This window comes from Taudactylus pleione, unplaced genomic scaffold, assembly GCF_031769625.1.
Source record: "Taudactylus pleione unplaced genomic scaffold, aTauple2 ptg000391l, whole genome shotgun sequence".
In the NCBI taxonomy this organism is placed as follows: domain Eukaryota; kingdom Metazoa; phylum Chordata; class Amphibia; order Anura; family Myobatrachidae; genus Taudactylus; species Taudactylus pleione.
In genome coordinates this window covers 6,780,855-6,805,175 of record NW_028284792.1, presented here as the reverse complement: position 1 = coordinate 6,805,175, position 24,321 = coordinate 6,780,855, and the positions used below count along the sequence as shown (strand labels likewise).

The 24,321-nt window shown below is 37.1% G+C and overlaps 1 protein-coding gene across 2 annotated transcripts in view; it reads left to right on the top strand.

Annotated features, from left to right (window-relative positions):
• Positions 1-24,321, top strand: part of CALN1 (calneuron 1) — a 384,359-nt gene that overhangs the window by 99,837 nt on the left and 260,201 nt on the right. For both annotated transcript variants that reach the window (XM_088445859.1, XM_088445858.1), the window contains exon 2: positions 7,738-7,865. In XM_088445859.1, coding sequence (XP_088301985.1) covers positions 7,745-7,865 — 121 coding nt within the window. In that variant the 5' untranslated portion in view covers positions 7,738-7,744. The remainder of the gene's footprint in view (positions 1-7,737; positions 7,866-24,321) is intronic.

The following is a 24,321-nucleotide window of genomic DNA, read 5'->3' as shown; positions in this document are numbered from 1 at the left end:
ATAACATCCAGGTCTCTTCGTATATGCTCCTCATTTTGTACGTTCAAAATTCATTATGTCCGTGCGGACCACCATGTCCTTAATGTTTCTTCCTCGTCTGAAACAAGCCATCAGTGTCTTATCTTTGAATCCCTACAGGTTTTTATCAGTACTTACAATGGGCCGTAATGCTCTGGTCACCTTAGGAATAATACGACTACAGGTGGTATAATTACTAGCCCAGATGATGCGCTTCTTTTGTGATTTTTTTGTTGGTGTTCTCATATAGTAACTTCTCCCTAGGGATTTTCAACACCTTTTCTCTCTGTTTCATCAATAAATCCTCAGGATAACCTCTGAGTAAGAACTTATTAATTAATTCATCCAGTTGTTTTCTCGTGTTGTTGATATCACTATTAATCCTAGCAACTCTGAGCATCTGTGAATACGGTGAAAGCTAGTATATCTCAAAAGCGTATTCCTATCAGTCTCCTTCTGATACACAGTGGTTACTATTCTATTATTGACGCTTGAGATTTTCACATCCAGATAATCTATGTGATGGTGACTGCTTTTATATGAGAATTTGATTCAACTGGTTATTAAGCATCTCAATATATGCACTGAACATCCTCTGTGCCAGTTCAAAAAACTAGAAGATTGTCATTATAACGTAAATATAACAAAATGTGCAGATTTATGGAGGGTTCTTTGAAAAACATATGTTGTTCCTGCATAAAGATGTTTGCATATGTTGGTGCCACGTTAGAACCCATGGCACATTCAGAGGTCTGTATGTAATACTCCCTGTCAAAAAGAAAATAATTCCGATGTAATACTAATGACAGGAGTTGTAGCATAAAATCAATAGGTGGTCCAATATATCTGGGATTGTTGTAATGAATTCTTTCACCACCAGTAAACCTTCCTGATGGGGAATAGATGTATATAAACTGAGTACATCAAGTGTACACAGTAATATGTCATCTGGCAGATCACCCAGCTTGTCCAGTTGATTGAGTAATGAGGTAGTGACCTCATGGGTCATCCCGGTGGCCTAGTAGGATTTTATGGATCTTCGAAACTGTATACAATATTGGTGTAATATATATATATATATATAAACAGTATATATATATATATATATATAATTTTATTTAAACAAAGTATACAGTATATTGTAACATCTGTTATGTTATCTGTCCCATGAGATTGGATTCATTATATTTTTGGACATTGTGAGGACTAAATCTGTCAAGTCAGATATATATTAACATTGAAATAAATAATATTTTTTATTATAAAGTTTGGCAATATAGTCTTTGGTTGAACAATTAAAAACGTTTGTCATAGGATATGAGTCATATCATTGATAACTTAACATGGTGTGAGTCATAACATTTCTGAAAGTAAAGGAATTCTTGTAATAGGGCAGATAATTGTCATACCTATATACAGTTTATATACAATGCAAAGTGGTTAGATTAAATAGTAAAAAACTTTTTTTCTAATTTGAATATTCGGGTTTGCAAATGTTGAGCATTTATTATCAGATTGGCAATAGAGATACTTTACATGAATTTGACAACCATGGTCTCTTGCAAAAACAGCCATGGTGGTATAGTACGCTAACATACAGTAGATAAAGCTTTGAACCAACAAAACTATTATTCAAATGAATAAAACTATTTTTAATTGTAAAAATATAATTTTATTTCAATTTTCTTGACTTCAGAGAAATCAAGATTTAAAAAAAAATTAAAAAATTCTAAGATATGTATCTTGATTTCTGTGATACATTATTGCTGAAATGTGATGTTCATTTTGTCAATGAATAGGGCTGCTTTATTTTATTAGTTGTGTTTTTTCTAATGGTATTCAGTATTGGCACATATTTTTTTATAATTTAAAATTTTTACAATTGGTTTGAAAACAGGAAGAAATCAGTTAAATAATTTTAGAAATTAAATAAGTATCTTAAGACTTGTTCAAAGTATGGAAGTTACAATAAATCTAGTATCAATTCTGTGTCATTAGATGAGTACTGGCTGAATAAAGAAAACACTTGTAAGGCTCTATTTCCCAATTTTTGCATTGTATGGGCAATTCCACCAGTAATGGAATCACTTTTTTACAGTGATAAACTCTATTCGTTATACAACTGCCACCACTATTGTGAACAAATCATCATAACCCAACAGCTCACAATAAACCCCATATAAAGCACTATCAAAATAGCTAAAGTGCTATCTTGTGTAAGTTATCCTTGATAAATCAGCCTACTTTCAAAGTCAGTAACAAAATCACTATTCATGAGACATGTTACTATGTGTGTACACAAAATTGAAAAATCCAGCTTCCAGAATTAACTCTAGATTTTCACAATTTTATTGCAAGATGGGAACATCCAGGGGATATATCTACATACATTTGTGTAACCTGGGCACATTTTTTTTAAATAAAGTAACAGTATCACCAAGTGGGTAATCAGCATGGTAAAGTATACTGATTACAATATGGTTTGCTACCTATTAATGCAACTACTACAACTTATATTTCCTACAATGTTTTATAAAATATTTAAGGACAAAATTACAAAGTTTGGAATGTATCAACATGGCTCAATATTTGGAATACTTGTGATTGAATGTTGACATAAACATACAAACATAAATTCAGATACAAAGTAGAAGTGCAGATCAAAAATATCAACTACAAGTCATACTTGCCTACTTTTGGTTTATCCTCTTTGGATAGAAGCCCAGAGAGGAGACATAGCTGACCACTTTGTGGGGCGGACTGCAATCTCATGTAATTAGGTCCTGTCTATGTCATAGCAAAGTGCTGTAAATTGTGGGTCTGTGGTGAGTGGGCTGCACTAAAGTTGTGTGATTCATGGCAATTTAGCCCAGCCCCCTCTTTACTGACCCACGATTCCTGCCAATTACCTTCCCATCATAAAGACTAACCAAGTAGTACTCTGGAATCAGTGGACTGTTATCGATATTGGGGTGTTGCAACAACTTTAACTTTTGAACTAGTGAATATGCCTCTTTACAAATTGAAATATGTAGATAAAGTTAAAATGATATGCTTTATACTCACATAAATATGTTGAAAGTTATTGAGAATAACATCCAACACTTTTTTTTTAGGATTATTTAATAAATCACTATCAGCACATGGTTTATTGCAGCCTGTGTAATCAATGATTGAGATCAGCTGTAAAAACAGTAGCATCCCTTTTATATCTTCTTTCTGATCAAAGGGGCAATGTAATATGATTCCGTTACCAAAAAAATGGTGATTTCGTTACCTCAAATTACAGCGTGGAAAAAAATGTGAGCTTGTATTTAGAAACTTTTACATAAAATTTAATTTTGAGGTTATATCTCAAAATCTGAATAAATAAACTTTTTTTTTACTTTTTTTGGTAATGGAATCACCTTTTACTGTTGTACATTTTAATTTAACAATTTCATGGAGAGAGAATTATTTATGGCTGTTAAATTGCCCTATTTCCATTATTTTAACCATAATATTTAGATATTTTGTGATAATTTAATCAAACACATATATTTTCATTGTTTTATATGCAAATGAATGAAAGCCTACTGATAATATTGTTTTTGTTCAGCAAACACTGATAGCGTTAATATAAATTACTACATCACAAATTAAAATTATTTTCCTCCATCAACAAAATAGAGCACTTAAACTGATTAATTATCCCAACATCTTAAACCTGTATTGACTTTTATGTTTTAGGCCACATGTCCATATTTTCATGGAATTGCCCATATATAACTTAAATATTATATATATACATAATATATATATATATATATATACTGTGTATATATATTAGGGGTGAGCGGGTTCGGTTTTACTCGGATTTACTCGGATCTTTAAACTGCATTTTATTGGCTATCACCTATCATGTGTTTTGGATAGCCAATATAATAAATCCGAATTTGCGGTAAAGTGGCGATAAGAACCGAGTAAATCCGAGTAAAACCGAACCCGCTCACCCCTAATATATATATATATATATATAGAGAGAGAGAGAGACGGGACCACTTTTCATGCCCTATTTCCCAATTTTTGCATTTTATATAACTTACAGATAAATATATATAGAGAGAGGTAATGTAACTGATTTATCTCTATAAATCCCCATGGATACATTAGGTTTATGATGGGACTGATTCATATGTTTGCTATACGTTTTAAATATTTTTTGTTTTATAAATGTCTCAAATTGATTTGCCTATATTTATGTGGATCCACCCATCAATTAGATTCTGATGCTTGTATTTTATTTAAATTAGTTTTTAATTTATGAAATTCTATTGCGCAGTTTTTATTTCACTAAAAAAGTTCATGAAAAATGCAATAAGAACTAGGTTACTTTTATGTTCTTTCATGAGCATTGACATAATTTAAATTGATTTATATAATGTATAGTCTATTTATAGATGATTTTCTTTTTGAGTGGCCTTTCTGTTGGTATGAGCATACTTTCTCACATTCCACTATCCTTTGTTCTGGAAGCAGTTATCCAGTTTCTGTCTACAGTATATTTAATCTTTTCTCATTACTGTTATCATGAAAAATATTCCAATAGTATACATTATATATCAGGTATTTAAAAGCAAATTAAATAGTTATCATCAGTATCCCAATAATCAGCATTTGATAATCACAGGTGTTTAAAATGAAATTACATTAGTACTAGGTCCTGACTGAGTTTTGACTGAGAGGGACAGTCATCTAAAATTGAGACTCTCCTGGAAATCAAACTGTCCTGCTTTCTCCTACCTAATCTTGCAGCTTTCACTACTTGCTGTTGCTCATGTCTTAAGTTTGTGTCTTAAACTCAATTGTTGATTGTCTGGCATTCCTGTTTGTAAGAAAGAATAAAGACATGAACGAATATGAAAGTCTAACAATGAATGACCACACTAGGCTGTTGCCCTGATCAGTCCAAACTTTAAGTAAGTAGCAGCCACATTTAATAATTAAACCTCTCTCCCTGCAACTAACTTTGACATCAAAATAATAGCATTTATATTTAATGGATAGACTTTTTACACCAAACCAGCCCTGACATGCAATTGTGGGTATTGACACTGAAATAGACCTTTCCCCTTAACCAGCTTCACAATAAATTAACAGTATTCACATTTAATAAACAAACCTACTTCCTCCCTAACATTAAATAGTGGTATTTTTTCCTAAACTCAACATTAAATTGATAGCCCCGAAACCACCCCACCATAAATTAAAAGATCCCACTATAACCCCACTATTTTATTAAATAGTCCCTACCATCATACAAATAGTTCCCTCCATCACCCCACCAATAACTTAAAAGCTCCGGCCCAATATTATATTATTAGCTCCAACCTACACCCTACCATGAATGCACACCTCGCATACATTACATTCAGATTCAGAACTACCCATCCTGCACCCATCCTATCACACACTTACAGTAAAAGCCCCTCCAACCACACTTACACTGCAATTTATTTTGACTTCTACTAGCTGCACAGACACTGGTAGCGATTGAGAGGGGGAATCTAAACAAGAAAGGTAGGGGAGAAATGGATAAAAATGGTCCATGGCCATAAACTATAAGGTGGATGTTCCCAATGGAATGGCTAGCCATCTGGATGCATACTGTGTTCGGAGAGGGTTTTTCTCACATGGGACCACTTTTAACTAGATTTAGCAGCATCTTACAGGTAGCAGTGACCTTACCAGGCAGCAACATTAGAGACCTCAGAGCAGCAGGGATTCAATGCAAAAGTACTAATGTTAGCTGGCTCTTGACTGATATGCAACCAGGGAAATGTATGAAATGTTTTAAAGAATGGAGAAGATGCCCATAACAACCAATCAGCTTTAACCTCTCATTTTATTGAATGTACTTGATAAATGCCAAATTCAAATTGGTTGGGTGCTATGGTCAACTTCTCCACTAGACCACTTCTCCACTTGATCCATTACCCCACAGTATATACTTTAAAATATAAAATTGTAGTTATTTCTGGCCGATCATTTACTTTTCTGTCTTGAAGAGATGATTTCAGAAGCTGGCCAGAAGCTCTCGACAACCAATTGTAACCACTAATGCTGGGTACACATTGAGAGATACATTGGCCGATCAATTGATCGGCCAATATGTCTGCTGCACGTTGGCCAGTGTGTACCCGTGATATGTCGGTGAATGTCATCATTCACCGACATATCGCATTGGCTGTGCTGCACAGCCAATGGAAAGATATGTCTGCAGACATCTGTCCATCGGCAGGTGTGTATGGGCAGTCTGCAGACCGCCCGTACACACACAGCTGTAGCCGCAAGGAGGGGGCGGGACCCACCAGACCCGCCCACCAGCTGCCGGGGCCGAGGTCACAAGCAGCTGATGGCCATTCAGTGTGTATGAACGACCATCATCTGCAGATATATCTGCAGATCCCTCAATCTGCAGATACTGTATATATGTCAGGTGTGTACCCACCTTAAATTTTACAAATCTTAAAGAACCAGGAACTTGGCTTGTTTGCTGTTGGTTAATAAGATAATTGTTAATGTGTACTGACAGCACATTTACTATCAGTGATACCTTCTACTGTACAAAACAAAAATGTGAACACTTTGGTTTTCAATAGAAAAGAAGCATAACATCTCCAGAACAGCCACAATAACTTCCTACACTAGGAGATGCTATAGCATACAATTGAGTGTAACTAAAGTGACTTTTCTTCTTTTTTATCCTAGTATTGTACATTACAATCCATGTGATTTTATGACATGATTTTATGATTTTCAATTGTATTGCCCTATATTCAACAGGCAGGTCTAAGGATACAGCAAGTCATTCAGTGTTGATTATCTTGCTTTCTTAACACGCAAGATAAAGTATAATTATATTTTCTATTAGATAATGTGTGGCTTTGAATTTAATTTTTTTATCATGATAAGATATGTTTTAATTATTCATTTTATTTTAATTTATCGATTGACCTTTCTGATATGGGTTTCTTAAATGTAACAAACATTTGCATAGTCATGTCAAGTTACATATATTGAATTTTGAAATAGATTTTAAATTATTTATTATTTTTCTTTCATGGACGTAATTTAGTAATGATAGAAGGTGAAGTTTATAGAGTCAGAATCTTGTTATCATTGCTTGATTTGAATTTTAATCTTGCTTGATTTGGGATTTTTCCCTAGGTAAAATTAAACATCTTGATTCTATATTTTTATATATATATATATATATATATATATATTATATAAATATACATACAGTTAGTCCATATTAATAATACAGCCACCGGGGTGCAATTTCCAATTAGCCGGGACACCATGGATGATATCTCTAACAGGCAGCACTCCACAGATTTAAATGATGAGGGAATACTTGCCGATTGTGCAACATTTCAGATATTTATTACATCTTTCATCAACGCATAAAATGCATAATCGTGATCTTACCTTTATATGCTATTTTATTGCCTGAATTGTTTTCAATAAAAATTGGATGTTATATATTTTTTAAACACAGTTCTCAGTCCTATTTTAATGTGGTTTGGACACCTATAGTCACTCTATTACCCTATTCTTAATTAATCATATATATATTGTTCGGTGATTCTTTAAAAATATAAGCAATGATATGGTGTTGCAGTACAGTAAATATTTAAGGAACAATCTGAAACATTATTTCTAATTTGAATGCAGGAAGAAGATGCCATTCCATCATGTCACTGCTGGCTTGTTGTACAAGGGGAATAACTACTTGAACCGATCACTGTCCACTGGAAGTGACAGTGAGCAGCTTGCGAACATCTCAGTGGAAGAACTAGATGGTAAGATTAGTAATTTAAATTCTGGCTATGAGAGTACACTTAGAACTGAGACTACAGGTCTTGAACAGATAAAATATATGTAACCTCTACTGTGCTAGTGTGTGATGCTCTGCTTGAGCACCAGACATTTATATACATACCAGTACGTGAACTGTTTCTATACCAAATTTTTTTTCTTGTGTCAAAGTCTTAAATACTTTGTTGGTAGAAAATATACACCAGAAAAAGAATCACCACAGTAAACCATTCCTTCTGGAATTTTTACAAAACTCTGCCTGATGCTCTGAATCCTGTGCAACATGCAGAGTTTTTAATAATTCTAGAAGGAATGGTTTACTGCAGTGAATTTTTTTCTGGTGTATATATTTTACCAACAAAGTATTTAAGATGATGGTCGGGATACCAGCAGTCAGAATACTGACAGCAGCATCTCGACAGTCAGAATCCCGAACCTATTAGGTAAGTCTCCTAACTATAACTCTAACCCACCTTTCCCGAAGGCTAACCCTAACCCCCCCAGCCTGTCCCTAACCCTTCCCCTAGTGCCTAACCATAACCCCTAAACCTAACACACTCCCCAACCCTGATACTTACTGTGGGGATGGCGGCAGTTGGGATTCTGGCGCCGGAATTCTGACTGCTACTGGATTGAGGGCCACATGACGCTGTGGCTGAAAATTTTCAAGACCTATACTGAGAAGGGGAGAAGCTGTGACCAGTGCTGTGTAGGTGTGGCCCCTTGGTGGTAAGTACCCCCTACACTATCAGCCCCACTGTCACTCTAAATACACAAAAATATAGCAACTGCATAATTTTGTGAGAAAAATAAAAAAAACTATTTTAATACTTATGATTTATGGCCGACTGTGTGACTAGCTAGGCAGATGATCATCATGACAATGAGCCTATTATGTGGAGGCCTAGAGCTGTAGCTCCATCTGCCCTTTATTAATCTGGCCCTCCTGCTGACCACTGTTAGATGCACAGCTTCAGAGCAGAATGATAAGGTATATTATATACTCCTCTTAGTACAAGTTTTTGATATCATCGGACAATCTCTCAAAATGAGCACTTCCTTACCAGAAATGTGTCAGTTAGCAAATCATCTATTCCCTACCTTTTTCAGCTTGCAGTTTATAATACCTGATGTTTTGTGTGTGTTAGGCTCAGTTACCTCATATCCGTATCATTAAATATTTACACAGTGAGCAGCCAAACAGTGAGTTAAAATTCAAGACCTCCCTACCTGACTTTAACTTAATAGAAAAAACATTTACTAAACAGAACTCCATATCCCGTCTATCCAAAAAAGATTTGTAAGCTGACTACAGGCTTGTTTACTGATCTGGTTCTGGTATGAGTCCATCTTCATCATTGCTGGATTTTTATGTATTTCTGTGATTTATATGCCCGTATTATTTTTGGATAGATGGGCATAAGAAAATATTTTCTTTTTATGCTTCATTAAAAATTATATTGCTTCATACATATGAGTATGTGAAAATATTTTTAAAGAACATGTGCAAAGAAGGCATTTTTTTGACTTGCTGATATTTTCATCCTAAAGCTTATTATGGGATCATATAGGATAAATTGAGAGACTATTTGTATTTATGACCTGCACTACATTTTTTCTTTTGTGTATTTTTATGTGGTGAGAACCAAGGTTCATTGGTTTGTCCACGTACAAGAGGCGTTCGGAATATAAACAAGTATTTCTGTGAAAAAATATAAGTATTTAGTCACACACTTCTTTATAGATATAGGAGTGTGGGTTTTATATAGAGGCACTTGGGTGTGGTTCCTCCTATTTTTTACACATCTATAGTTGATCTAAGGATTGGAGTACATCCTATTGGGGGACCTGACTTTAGCTGCCCAGGCGCATTTGTTTGAAACATCTTATTCACATTTTCTCAAGCCCCAACATTAGTTAATACCATTCACATTCAATCTTTTAATGGTAGAAAATGTTACATTTTTGACAAAAGGATAAGAACTGGATACAAAAATAATATAGGTATATGATTTTTCAAAGGCATGTAAAAGTTTATTTTTTACAAGAATATGGCCTGTAAGGTGTAAATTTATAATGATTAAGGCAGGGTAGTGAACTTTACTGTTGTATTAATAAGACAAAATTATGGTTTTAATATGCTTTTATAGGCATCATGGGCTTCTAATATTATTACTATCGTTTTGTAGTGCCTTTACTGAAGCTTTGTAAGTTAGAAATTGGCAGTGTCGGGTTGCTATGGCAACTGAAGGCAATAAGTTTCACAGGCTTTAAGATACTTTACAGAATGGTGAATGGTGTGTATCATCTTTGATGTACCCCTTATAAACTTAAGGAAGTCTGCTATCATGTGGATGTTTTTGAGAGACCTTTGTAAACACACATAATAAGTATAAAGTCCTGGTTCGAGGTGGTAGTGACTAGTTATCAGATAAACTAAATATATCCATTCTTATTCATTTAAGAAATGTTGATGACCATTAGTAAGGAGATGCTAAGTTGTTATGGTAACTCAATTTATCACTGTAAAGCAGTAGTCATATATGATCTATAGAAGCACAACCATACCATTATCCAATTAATATCATGTATTATTGCCATGTAAACTGATGATATTGAATAATAGTATTTGGAGATAGAATATCAATATCGGGAATATTATGTTTAAAGTGAATTTTGCTAATTTGATTCTTGTTTGGTTGTTTATTATCGATACATATATGTTATATGAATATGATAAAAGATTTATATACCATTGACAACAAAGAGAACTACTGCACAGGTTCAATTCAACATCCACCCCATATAAATTTGTTAATATATTATGGTATTGCATACATAAATGTAACCAAAAGGGCTATCAACTACCAATTTACATTGACACAAAAGGAAAGGGGTAGTATAATGGTGCACTTTTCGAATGATACTAAAGATAAAGGTTTAAAAAAATAACTTTTATTAGAAATTCATTAAAATATATATAATTCCCCAGCGGGAGTTATGGTCATGGCGAAGTATTTTAAAAAAATATAAAGATAAAGAGATGAAATTAAAGTCTAAAATAATGTGCCTGGGGTAGTATTATACATTCAAGAAGACTCCTTATGATATCAACGTATCTGGGTACTAGCTCCTCATATAGTAAAATACAGGTATGATCAAAGTAACAATGGCCTGCAGTTTTGTTCTCTGTTTATCCATTCGTACAACATTTAGTATAGAACTATTTGTTGGGAAAAACTCTCTATTGTCTTGTTTCCCCAAGTTGTTATTCACTTGATTAAGCAAGCTGCGTATTATTATGTGTGCATATCTCACTCAGACATGTTTATTATGGTATAACAATTATTGATAAGATGTGTATTAAGAATCTCCAGTTGCTCAGGGATATCTTCTTTACTTATTACCCAGTTTTATAACTTTTCAGTGAAGTAATTAAATTATATTCAGTTTCTTACTTACTGGATATAGTTATAGCAAGGTGTGGAACAAATTCCTCATGTTACATTCTACTTTGCGATGTCATTAGTTTACTCACACACATATGAACTTCCAAATTGACCAATATATAGTTGCTAGTGTCATGACCCTGAATACAAGATGGGGCTTTAAGCTGTCCTTTTATAACAGATAATTTCCCTCCGGTAAAGCAAATCACATATACTGTATATACAAGCAAGAGAGAAGGGCACAATAGATGAAACCCAATTCAAATATCTTGAAACTTAAGAACCTAGGGTGGCAACTTTCTACATGCTTCCCAAAGTCCACAAGGACACACTCACTCCACTAGACAGGCATATAGTCTCTGGTATCAACAACTTAACCGAGAAAGCCAGCTGTTTCATAGATAAACATTTGAGGAAATTTGTTGTTAGTCTCCCGTCATATGTGAGGGATACCATGGATATCCTAACTAAAATTGAAGATCTTCTTCTAGTTCCAGGAACATGGCAGGCCAAATGTGACGAGGAGTCCTTATACACGAGTATTCAACATACTAGAGGCCTACACGCAACAGAATACTTTCTCAAAATGGACACTTACTGTGACTTCAACAATTTTCTACTCCCAACTCCTTGTGTTCATGTTGATGAAAAATTATTTCATCTTTAATGGAAGTTTCTTCCTGCAGCAGACAGGGACTGCAATGGGAACAGTTTGTGCACCAACTTATGCCAATTTATATATGGGTTGGTGGGAAAAAGAGTATATTTTTATGGAAGCTAATGAACACCATACCAGCATATCCTCCTATATCTGCAATATATAAATGATCTCTTCATAATCTGGGATGGAAACAAAGAGGAATTACAGAAGTTTATACAAATCCTCAATTCCAATCCTTTTAACCTAAGGTTGACCATGGAGATGACTCAACTAGCAGTGAACTTCTTAGACCTAATAATCTCGGTTAAAGAGGATGGACATCTTACCTCTGACATGTTTAGAAAGAAGACTATGACAATCAGTATTTTACACGCGACCAGTTCTCATCCAAGATCAGTAATTACTGGTATACCGAAGGGAGGGTTTTTGAGAACTCAAAATAATTGCACAGGAGAGGAGACTTTGAGATTAGAGCCAAGGAGTTGGATAAGAGACTGATAGCTAAAGGTTATAGTAGAAGATCGACACGGAAAACATTCAACTCGGCAAAATGAGAGGGAGAGAATCATTGATTCATCCCAAACAGAATCAAACTATGGGGGTTCAAGAAAAGCAACCAATAAGATTTATAGGTACTTACTGTCAGAAAAATCGAAGGATGAGATAGATTATCCAGAGCCACTGGCATGTCTTAAGGACAGATCCAGATCTAGCAACCATTGTTGGTGACAGAGTGAAAATCTGGCGAAGATCCAGAAATTTGAGAGATTCACTATCGATTAGAGTATGGTGTAAAACCATGAATCAAAGGCTTTTACAGTTGTGGGCACTGCAAAGCATGTCAGTACACAATTAAAACTAAAAATTTCTCTGATAAATACAACCATGTTTGGCAGATCCTTAAATTGTAATTCACAAAATGTCATCTACTGCCTAATCTGTCCTTGCAATCTTCGATATGTAGGCATGACCAACAGCCCTTTTAAACAAAGACTACTTGAAAATGCAGGTAATATTCTCAATGCTGAATCTGACCAGAAGAAATTTAAAACATGGACAACAGTTGCAAAACACTTCCTACTTCATCATCAAGGCAACCCACGTTTTCTTAAGGCCTTCATGATGGAAAAAGTCAGAACAGATAATAGAGGAGGAGACTTGACCAAACAACTCCTCAGACGAGAAGCACGCCTCATATTTCTGATGGGCAGTATCTACCCCATGGGCCTCAATGAGAAGAATAATTATTCTACTTTCCTTTAAATATATTTCAGTATAGATCTTAGACCTCCAATTTAGAGGGAGATGAATCTGGGTCTTGTATCTTGAAAAATTTGTATTAGAAGGATTTATGGGGTACACAATCAAACATAACATCTTGATAACAGTTGACTCAGAGTCACAATTAGCAAATTTATGATTTATATATACATATACATTTATTTCATCTCTCCCAATTAGTACATATTATTACATTTTAGTCAAAGTATTTTGTTTATTTTCTTTTTTCTTTATCACTCACAGAACGCATCAATTTTTATTACACTCATTTTTTATATTTTATTTATCACCTACATGAGTCATCAGTTTTTTTTATTCTCTCTCTTATAACTTGGGCACATATAGGAGTCAAATGGACCTACAGTAGTTTGCATCTTTTTTTCACAATTAATTTCCACACACTTTTCATATAATTCTCACTAACAATACAGGATAATTAGTATTCTGTTCAATCAGTGACACTGTACTAAGTTTTTTTTTTCTGAAGATTACATATAACATTTTTTAGTCACAATTTCACCAATATTTTTGCTTGAGTTGGGCAATGAGTCATGATTAAGTTTGTTATGCGATTCCAATCACTATATATAGGTATATATACATAATAGATTTATGATAACTCTATTTATTTAGGTTTAAGGTGATAATAATACCTTTTCTATTGGTGATCCTTAATAGAATTAAATTTTGGGTTTTTAATCAACCACTTTATTATTATGTGATAATTTTTGAACAAACAAGATAGTATCTACTGTTATGGATTACACATCATTTTATTTTCACCAATTTGTGATGCATATTACCCAGTTGATATACTGTATGTCTGTATCCCAATAGATCCCCTATGCAACCAGTTCATTAGTGATATTGCTATTAGACCGGAATATGTAGAATCAACTTTACTGACATCTATAAGTTCTGTCTGGTGCTTGAATCGGCAAGCGCTCAGTATTCCTGTCCCGAGAGTCTCTGTGATCACGGAGATTTAATTGGCTTGACCGCAATTGAATAGGAAGGTAAGGCTATTTAAATCCATCAGACTCGCCCATCGGGTGATTCCATGAGTCAGCCACAGGCAAAATGCACATTGGAGGGTGCCAGTGGCGCTCACAGACTCTTTGCTATTGACTAATGCTGATCACGGCCGTATTAATTGTATTTGAATGCCGGGCAGCAATATATAAGTTTTCAATACTAGCTGTATATGTGTGGCTACTGTGAGTTGCGAATATACTATAAAATGAGCACCGTTCTAGCACCAAGCCACAAACATTGTGCATATCCATTATTATAATTACTGTGGTCACAGCTGTTTGTTTGAATGACTCCATTGAATCTAATATTAATGTAAAATATCACATATTATATATAGAATATTTGTGAATGAGCATATTATTATAAGTCACCTTACTCCCTTACTTTATGTGAAGATTGAATAACAGGAACATAATTATCTATATAAACAAAACCAATAACAAATTGAAACCCACTGTTGTACTGATACTGTTATAAGCAGATACTGGCTATTAGCAGCTAATATCAACTCTATGGACCCTCTTGCTGCTTTATGTGGAAATGTGTTTTATATATTGTATATTGACAGAGTATGCAGCAATTGCCATTATAAGCTGGACTGTAGACAGCACAGAACGGGCTGATTATAAGCTTCTAAACACCTGTGAATCATCAACAACTGTTACAATTTATCTTAAGATAATTTGTTACTTTCTATATACTTTATAGCAACCCACTATACAACAAATCATTAACAGGATTAACTCATACTGTCTAAGGAATTATAAATAGATATTGATTATTATCAGCTAATATCAGCTGTATACACCCATTAGCTGCTATATGTGGAAACTTGTTGTATATATTGTATATTGATAGAGTGTGAAGCAATTGCCATTATCAACTGGATTGTAGACAGCACAGAACGGGCTGATTACAAGCTGCTAACACCTGTGAATCATCAATACTTGTCACAGTTTATCTCAAGACATTTTGTCACAAGCGAGATTGTTACAATAACAACCTACTATACAACAACTCATTGACAGACCTGATTTACAACTGTCCAAGGAATCATTACCAGCTCAATCAGGGTAATGATATCCATTATATTTAACAGCCTACATTAACCAAGTGGGATGGTTCCATTTTTTATTATGTGATTATAATTATACAGGAGGCGTGAAGTAATTTAAAATTTTTGGGCAATCACTGCACCCTAAATTATAAAGGAGAGGTCTTTCCCCTGCAGAATGAACACCCAATAAACATAGCATACACACACACACACACACACACACACACACACACACACACACACACACACACACACACACACACACACACACACACACATATATATATATATATACACACACACACACACAGATATAGATATATATATAATTTACTTTACCGGAGGGAAATTATCTGTTATAGAAGGACAGATATATATTATATATATATATATATATATATATATATAGCCCCATCTTGTAATCAGGGTGGTGACACTAGTAACTATATATTGATCAATTTGGAAGTACATATGTGTGTGTGAAACTAATGACATTTCAGAGTAGAAGGTAACATGAGGAATTTGTTCCACACTTGGCTATAACTATATCCAGTAAGTATGAAACTGAATATAATTTAATTATTTCACAGAAAAGTTATAAAACTGAGTAATAAGTGAAGAAGATATTCCTGAGCAACTAGAGATCCTTGTGGAAACAAGACAATACACAGTTTTTCCCAACAAATTGTTTATTCATTCGTACTACATTTAGTATAGAACTAACAGAGAACAAAACTGCGGGCCATTGTTACTTTGATCATACCTGTATTTTACTATATGAGGAGCTAGTACCCAGATACGTTGATGTCATAAGGAGTCTTCTTGAATGTGTGATACTACCCCAGGCATTTTATTTTAAACTTTAATTTCATCTCTTTATATATATTTTTTTAAATACTTTACCATGACCATAACTCCCGCTGGGGAATTATATATATTTTAACGAATATCTAATAAAAGTTATTTCTTATATGTTTATCTTTAGTATCATTTGAATAGTGCACAATTATACTATCCCTTCCCTTTTGTGTTTGTGTCAAGAGATTTATATACATAAGGTTTTATTTGAGACTCATGCTGGAGCTTATTAGTGCTCATTTCCCATTGGAAGAAAGAGATGCAAATACTGCTAACTTCTTAAGCTGGCCACACATCTAAAGATTATCTGTCCAACCAGCCAACTAGTTGATTGGTTGGAATGAAAATCTGGTAAGGAGTACAGTCAGCAATTTGTTCCCAAACACTGGAAAATTTAACAAAACTGTTGTTTGAACAAATTGGTTAGATGAAACATTTAACAAATTTGTCTGAACGACCATTTTCATCTGTTTTCTGGCATTTAGGAGAAAATTGCTGATCATCAGTTACTCCCATACGTTACCAGATTTTCATTCCAACCAATCAACAAGTTGGCTGGTTGGATGTAAGTTGGTCTAGTGTGTGGCCAGCTTTAGTGTCTCCCACAACCTTGGAAAATATTTTTCATTTGAAACATGTTGGTAGATGGTGAAGGGGAAAATTCAAGTTTATTCAACCATTTGGTGAGAAGAAATACTTGCACTTCCACATTTGAGTAATTTATTCTAAATACACTCCATGAGTGCATGGTAAAACCATTATGACCAAATTTTTCCATCCGGGTGGCATCAAGAAGTAGCCGGGTGGAGGCCTTTGCAGTAATAAAATGCCCTCAGATACTGGCCCCACTTGCAGGCTACACAGAATATATTTTTTATACAGCCCCACAGATACTGGCCCCACTTGCAGGCTACACAGAATATATTTTTTATACAGCAGCTCCACAGATACTGTTCCCACTTTCTGGCTACACAGAATATATTTTTTATACAGCTCCACAGACTCCCAAATACTGTCCCCAGCTCCAACACAGTGGACGGAGGTATACTCTCTTTAATCAGTTCAGGCGACTATTCCCGCCTGAACAGTGTGACTGTGCTTTTTTTTACAGGGGGAAGGATCTCTACCCTCCAGCCTGACACTGCCCCTGCACTGTGATGGGCAACTTCACCCCGCCCCAATGTCGCATCCCCGGCCCGGCACTGTCCCCCGCCCCAGTGCCACGTCCCTTGCCTGGCACCTACCCCCACCCCAATGCCGCAACCCCTGCACGGCACTCCCCCCCACTCCAATGCACCGCATCCCGGAACCCTCACTAACGTGTCCTTCTTGCCGGCGGACACAGAGCCTCCGATGTGAAGAACATGTGGCATCTGTGTCTGTGGCAACAAGGACACATTGAGGGTGATTGGGCGATTGGGGACGGGGCGCATTGGGGCGGGGGAGAGTGCCGATCAGGGGTCTCGGCATTGGGGGAGGGGGAAGTGCCAGGCGATAGCTGTTTCTTGACGGCATTGCACCCGCAAAAAAAACAGCTTGGGGAGAACAGTGCTTTAGCCAATCACCAAAAAAAAATTAATGGGTTTTGCGCTAATTTATAGTATATAAAAAATGTATAATAATACTATTCAGTACTATTACCAAATATGGCAGAACCAAATAATATCAAGACGCTATAATAATTTTAAATGTATTTACATTAATCTAACTCATAAAAAACATAGAAAGCATACATTTTCAGGTGCATGTATTATATACTGTAAAACATGCTAAAAAATCTGCACAATTATATATAGAGGTGGGTATGTCCAATAGCTGCTTCTTTTCCCCAATATAATGTTAATGGAGCAAAGTATGTCACATTAAGATCTCACCACATTAGTCTGTAAAGATAAAGTTGAGTGTCTGCTTCTCCATTTAATAAGCTCCAGTTCAGGTGTATTTGGAGCCCTGTCGGGCTAAGATGTTAGAGCGGTTAAGAAGTAATCGTTCAAATATGCAAGCGGTCCTTCAGCCTGTGACAGCCCTTTACCACGCTGAGAAAGAACACTCTCCTGGCTTACAAAATCGGCAAGTCTCCGTCTCTGTCTTCTCTCCTCTTTAAGCTGAGTGCTGAAGATACATGGTCCGGCCACACAAAGGGCCTGATTCAGAGCCGAACGCTCTGACCAGAGCGCTCGCTCTGAATTAGGGCCCTCCTCCATGAAAATGGAGCGTCCACCTGGACGCTCGCATAGCTGTGGGTGACCACCCACAGCTTATGCGTGCGTCCATGATGATGGTCACGATGGTCAAGACCATCGCGACCATCGGGCTTGCGACGGAGACCCTGCAGTAGGGTCTCCCTGCCGCAAGCCCTGGAGTGATTTTGGCTCTATCAGAGCCAAAATCACTCCCACTGACATCACCAAAGGGGGCGTGCTGTCAATCAACATCGACAGCACGCCCCCTTTGGTGCGAGACCCGGAGCGACGGAGAGCCCGTCGCTATCCGGGTCTCGCGCATGCGCACGATGGAGCTCCCTCCGTCGTGCGCATGCACAGTGGGGCAACATCGACCCGCTTACAAGCGTCCTGCGCTCGCGAGCGGGTCTGAATGACCCCCAAAGTCCCACCAAGTGGAAGATCAAATAAGGACAGTCCTTTGAAGTCCTCTAAACATAGAAGATCACAAACTAGCGAAATAAGGTTCTGGGGGTGCTCTAAGAAGGGGTCAAGTGTTTTTGGGATTGCAGGTGCTTTTATGAAGGTGGAATTTCGCATTTATTAAAACTTCACTTTACAAACATTAAAAGATGCTTGCACCCATTTTCAGGTACCACAAATTTGCACAAATTTGCAGGACAACTTATTTTCTCCTAAAAATACTGCTTTATGCCATGCTGTACCACTTGTGCAAAGAGTGGCAATTGTAATTAGTGGCAAGTTAAGTACCCCAAACAGTTTTATTAGGGCTAGTCAGGCACTACTACATTGATCCCCAATGTTTCTGCATATTTTGGGGGGGTTCAGGCTGATTTCCCCGCTTCTAACATCACTTTTTGCCTGTTCTGACTTCGCATGTTACCGTCTTTGCGTCTTTTGGAATCGAATAGGGTGAATAGCGGGTACGCGCATGATCATTTTCCGCGGCTAAAATATGCGATGTAGGCAAAAAGTCAAGCATGCAAAACTTTATCGCATGTGCGAAACTAATTGATTACCGCCCTAAATATGAAGGTAATACTCCTTAATAAACACAGATATTGAATTTGAAATACACAGTAAAAAAACCTAGCAAAAACAGATGGAGAGTCTAACAATGTTTCCCTCTTTAAACACCTGGAAGCACATCACACTAATAAAAAAAAATTACATGTTCCAATGTTGTTTTGCTTAGAGCAAACAGTAGTTAACGGTTGTCAGCATCGCTGAACTGAAGATAGTGGCAGCCAGATGCTAATTTTTCTGTTCAAATTATGTAAGGGCAAGAGAAATGTGCATTTACCAATGCAAACATTTATTGCAAAAAGCAAACTTGCCTTTTTAACTTTTGTTTCTTTTGTGCTATGAATATGCAAGAAAATACTTAATTTGCATTTTTTTTATCCATATAGTGTTATATAAAATACAATATTGTGATGTATATAGTGCATGCAGTTATGAAATTTGTGACGTAATTTTGTGATGGGTAAAATATTCTTAAGAAATCTGCTGTAATGATAATGTAATGGCCGACTGTTTATAAAAGATGCTAATCAGAGGTGTAACTACAGTGGGTGCAGCTATTATGATGCCAGTGCAACCTCTGGGGCCTGGTTCTCCTGCACCCCTATCATGCTGCTGACCGAATGCTGTTGGAGAGCCTGTATTAACAGGGGGTCTGGGGTACCTGCCCTGGGCCCCCTCTTCCATTTGGACCCCATGCCCTGTTTTGGATCACCAGCACAATCCCCCCTGCCTTGCCATGTGAAGACACTTCACATCCTATTGTCACAAACTCTATACCTACCCATCTTTAACTGAGGCAACATATATTCTACAACTCAGATACATGGCAACTCTGTTTCACTATTGGTGTATGACTGATGTGGCATCTTCTGGAGACTCATCTTCACTTGGGACATTACTGCACAGTGCAAGCAACCCAGACACTTCTCAAAATGTCTACAACTGTTACATTTAAAGGACGTCTAGCAGGGGCGTTTCAAGAGAGGAGGGGGCCTGTGTGCAGTCTCTGTCCGGGGCCCCCTCCTCTTTCTCTGGCGGCCGGCTGCACACTGAGCGCAGCGCCGCACCGGTAGACTCTGGGCACTAGAATGTACCCAGAGTCTACAGAGCATGCGCAGGTCACCAGGAAAATGGTGCCGCAACAATTTTCCCGGTGTGTTCCCTACTGCGTATGCGCAAAACGCAGGGAAACTGCCCACGGCAGCCATTTTCCAGGTGATCTTGACAGCACTGATACCAGCGCCATCATGGGACTCCGGCGATGGAGTGGTAAGTATTAAAAAAAGGTTGCAGGGTATGCGGTATGGGCCCCCTTGGACCTAGGGTCCTGTGTGCACCGCACACCCTGCACCCATTATAGAAACTCCCCTGAAGTCTGGAGTATTACTTTCAACATCATCTATATGTAAGGTACAGTTCACAGTAATTATAATGGGAACTTGCGGCACCATACTGCATAATGTAAACTGGTGACACTACAATGTGACATAATGTGAACAGGTGGCACTGGGTATAATGGAGAAAAACAATTGAACTTATGGTGCTGCACTTCAAAGCAGTGTGGGTCACTAATAAGTCACCAACTCACAAATACCTACAGATAAAAACAGTGACACAACTTGCGCTAAGGATTGTTACAGCTGACAGTATAATTTTTTTTTTATTATTGAAGAAAAAAAAACACAATGGTGTAATATTGTTGGGAGGGTTAACAACTCCATAAGTGTCCAAAACCGTAAATAAGAAGATGTTGTCCAAGTCCCTTTCCAAAGTTCAGACAGTCCCACTTCAGTAATATCACCGGAATGTGGTGGACACAGTGCAAACTCTTACATGTATTCTTACACAAGATAGGATGGTGAAAAGCTCATAAAGGTTTTTTTCAGATCATCTGGGATCTTCTCCAGGATTGGCTATATGATAGCATAGTTGCTCCAAAGGAAATATAAAACAGAATAAAAAAGCTATTCTGCAATAATGAGTTGCAAACACAAGCTTTTATTATAAAAACACAAGGGGAGTGTCTGTACCATATAGATGTAGAATATAGAACACCAGAAGATGGGACCTGGGTACTTATGCAAATGGTATGGTAAATATGGATAGGACCTCGTACCCCAATACGCTCACTCTCCTTAAACACTTTTCAGTGCACTGTGACGCCTTTATCAAGATGAGTATCTGCCACAAGATAGGCAAAGTAGTAAAAACATGTTTGTCTGGCAGCCATATTGTTTTGTAGCAATAAAGGTAGTTCAAACAGGCCTGTTTGAACTACCTTTATTGCTACCAAGCAATGTAAATATCAACATTATGACTGCATCCCCATTTTCTGTTGCTTCTTTATAGTAAAATGGGTTTGTTGAAGACCCATACACATAGGATCATCCACATACATGTGATTGCATCCACTGTGCAGAAAAACTGTTGTAGAATACAGTTTATGTGTCTCCAATAACAGGAATGAGCAGCTTGTTAAGTCTTAATGTTTAACTAGGAATGCAGCTTTAATTAAAAATTCCACCCAGGTCTTAAATAATTTGTTGTGTATAGAATTCACTGAATTAAAAGAAAACTTGGTTTTACTTGTAATCAAGCTTGACCCACCAGACTTCTTCATATTTTAATGAAGGTCAAACAAAACTACATTTTGTGTGATGTTTTTCTTTTAAATTTATCTGGTAACATATATCCAGTGCATTAGAGTGGGATGCGGTCAAAATCCCGACCGCGGGGATTCCAGTGCTCAGATGCCGGTTCCGGAATCCCGGCTCTTGTCAGAATCCCAGCCCTGGCATCCTGACTGTTGGAATCCCGAAGGTAAGTAGCAGGGTTGTGGGGAGGGTTAGCATTAGGGGTTAGAGTTAGGCACTAGGGGGAGGGTTAGGGTTAGGCACTAAGGGGGAAAGGTTAGGTTTTGCATGCGGGGAGGGGGAGGTTAGGTTTTAGCACTATGGGGGAGTTTAGGGTCAGGTACCCGGGAGGGTTAGGGTAGGGAGAGGGGGAGGGTATTCTAACCCTGTCGGGATGCCGATGATGGGATTCTGTCCGCCAGAGGACGTAGCTTGAAGCAATGTCTACTTGCTGCTGAAATTGTTTATTCTTTGGCCTGGGAAAGAAGTTCAGGTTGTAATTCACTTGTAGTGCATAGGATTGCATGCAATCTGAATACAGATTTGGCTTGCTCATATGCATTTCTCACAGCCAAACTTCTAGAAGTACAATCACCTGGCCTCTGTCTTTTTAATTGTAATGGGTAAAATGCACTAATTGTCATGCAGCCTAGATAACTTTAATCTTGTCATAGGAAATAATGTTACTTGCTCAGAAGAGCATGAAGGAATTGTGGCTCCATTAAGGAAATCCTGTGATTTTTATAATAAAATGGATCACGACAAAAGTATGCAAAACCGAGAAAATTGAACAGGTACAGATGTGCCCAGCTAGTTTGTTGCTCCATACAGCCATGTAGCGCATCATGAATCTCGCGCCACAAAGTAACCTTGAGTTGCACCACAGAAAATGTTTTGTAATTTAACGTAGCGTAGCACTGGAAAAAAAAGTCATCGTGTAATACAACTTTTTGTCCACCAGGTGTCACTTTTCCTAAACTACACAGGGCATGTGTCAGATTTCCAATGCATTTTCTGTATCACTGCCCAATGATTTACTGACAGAAGCTGTGATTCGGTACACTATAGTACAGCGTTTTGGTCATTAAATAAGGGCTGTAGAAGAATGTGTAATAAAGTATTAAATAATTACAGTACAGTATTTGTGTGAGTCCTGTACTTTAAAAAAAAAAAAATATTTTTTTTGTCTCAAGGGCTCAGACAGGGGTCACAGGCATGCACAGCTTTCACTGAGTCATGATGAATGTGTTTACATGTACTGTACTAATGTGGCGTGACAGTAGCACGAGTGTCTTTTATGCATCTTTTTACCTTCAAATGCCTCTGAATCATATAGCAAATCGAATTGATCAAATGTGCCTTATGGAATGCACGCTCTGTCTACAACAAACTAATATCCATCCAGGACCTCTTTATTTCAACAATCCTCAACTTTCTGGCAATAACAGAAACATGGCTCACAGAATCAGACACTGTCTCCACTGCTGCACTTACGGTAACCTACACTTCTCACACACCTCCAGGCCTGGTAATTGTAAAGGAGGTGGGGTAGGAATATTACTCTCCCAATCTTTCACATTCACAGTTCTCCTGCATGGGCCACCTCAATAATTTCTGGAACATTTTTAAGCCTGTCTCCCTCCCCTCCTATCCTCAGACGTCTCCACTATCATTATGGGTGATTTCAATATCCCCATTGACAGTCCACAATCTCCTCATGCCTCCAAACTACTCTCTCTAATCTCCTCTCTTGGCCTCTCCCAATGGACTGACTCCTCTACTCATAAGGAGGGCCACTGCCTTCATCTTGTTTTTACCAGACTATGCTCAGTTTCCGATTTCACTAATGCTCCTTTCCCTCTCTCAGATCACAACCCTATCACCTGCACACTCTCCTCCATTACATCAACCTCAATGTCCGTGAAATCAACCAAACCTCCTAAAACCCGCAGAAATATTAATGCAATTAATTTTCAACAACTATCTACCTCTCTACAACAACGACTCTCACCAATTTCTACATTCACTTCTCCTGAGACTGCTGCATCAAACCTAAACCAGATTCTAGTAAAAGCCCTCGATTAAGTAGCTCCAGCTGCCCATCACACTCCGCATAGACTTAGACGTCAACCGTGGCATTCTAACTTAACAGGGCATCTACAAAAACTTTCAGGTAAAGTAGAATGTCAGTGGCAAAAGTGTCGTACTCCAAGTGACTTCCTCACATGTAAGACTATCTACAACTCTTATCGTACTG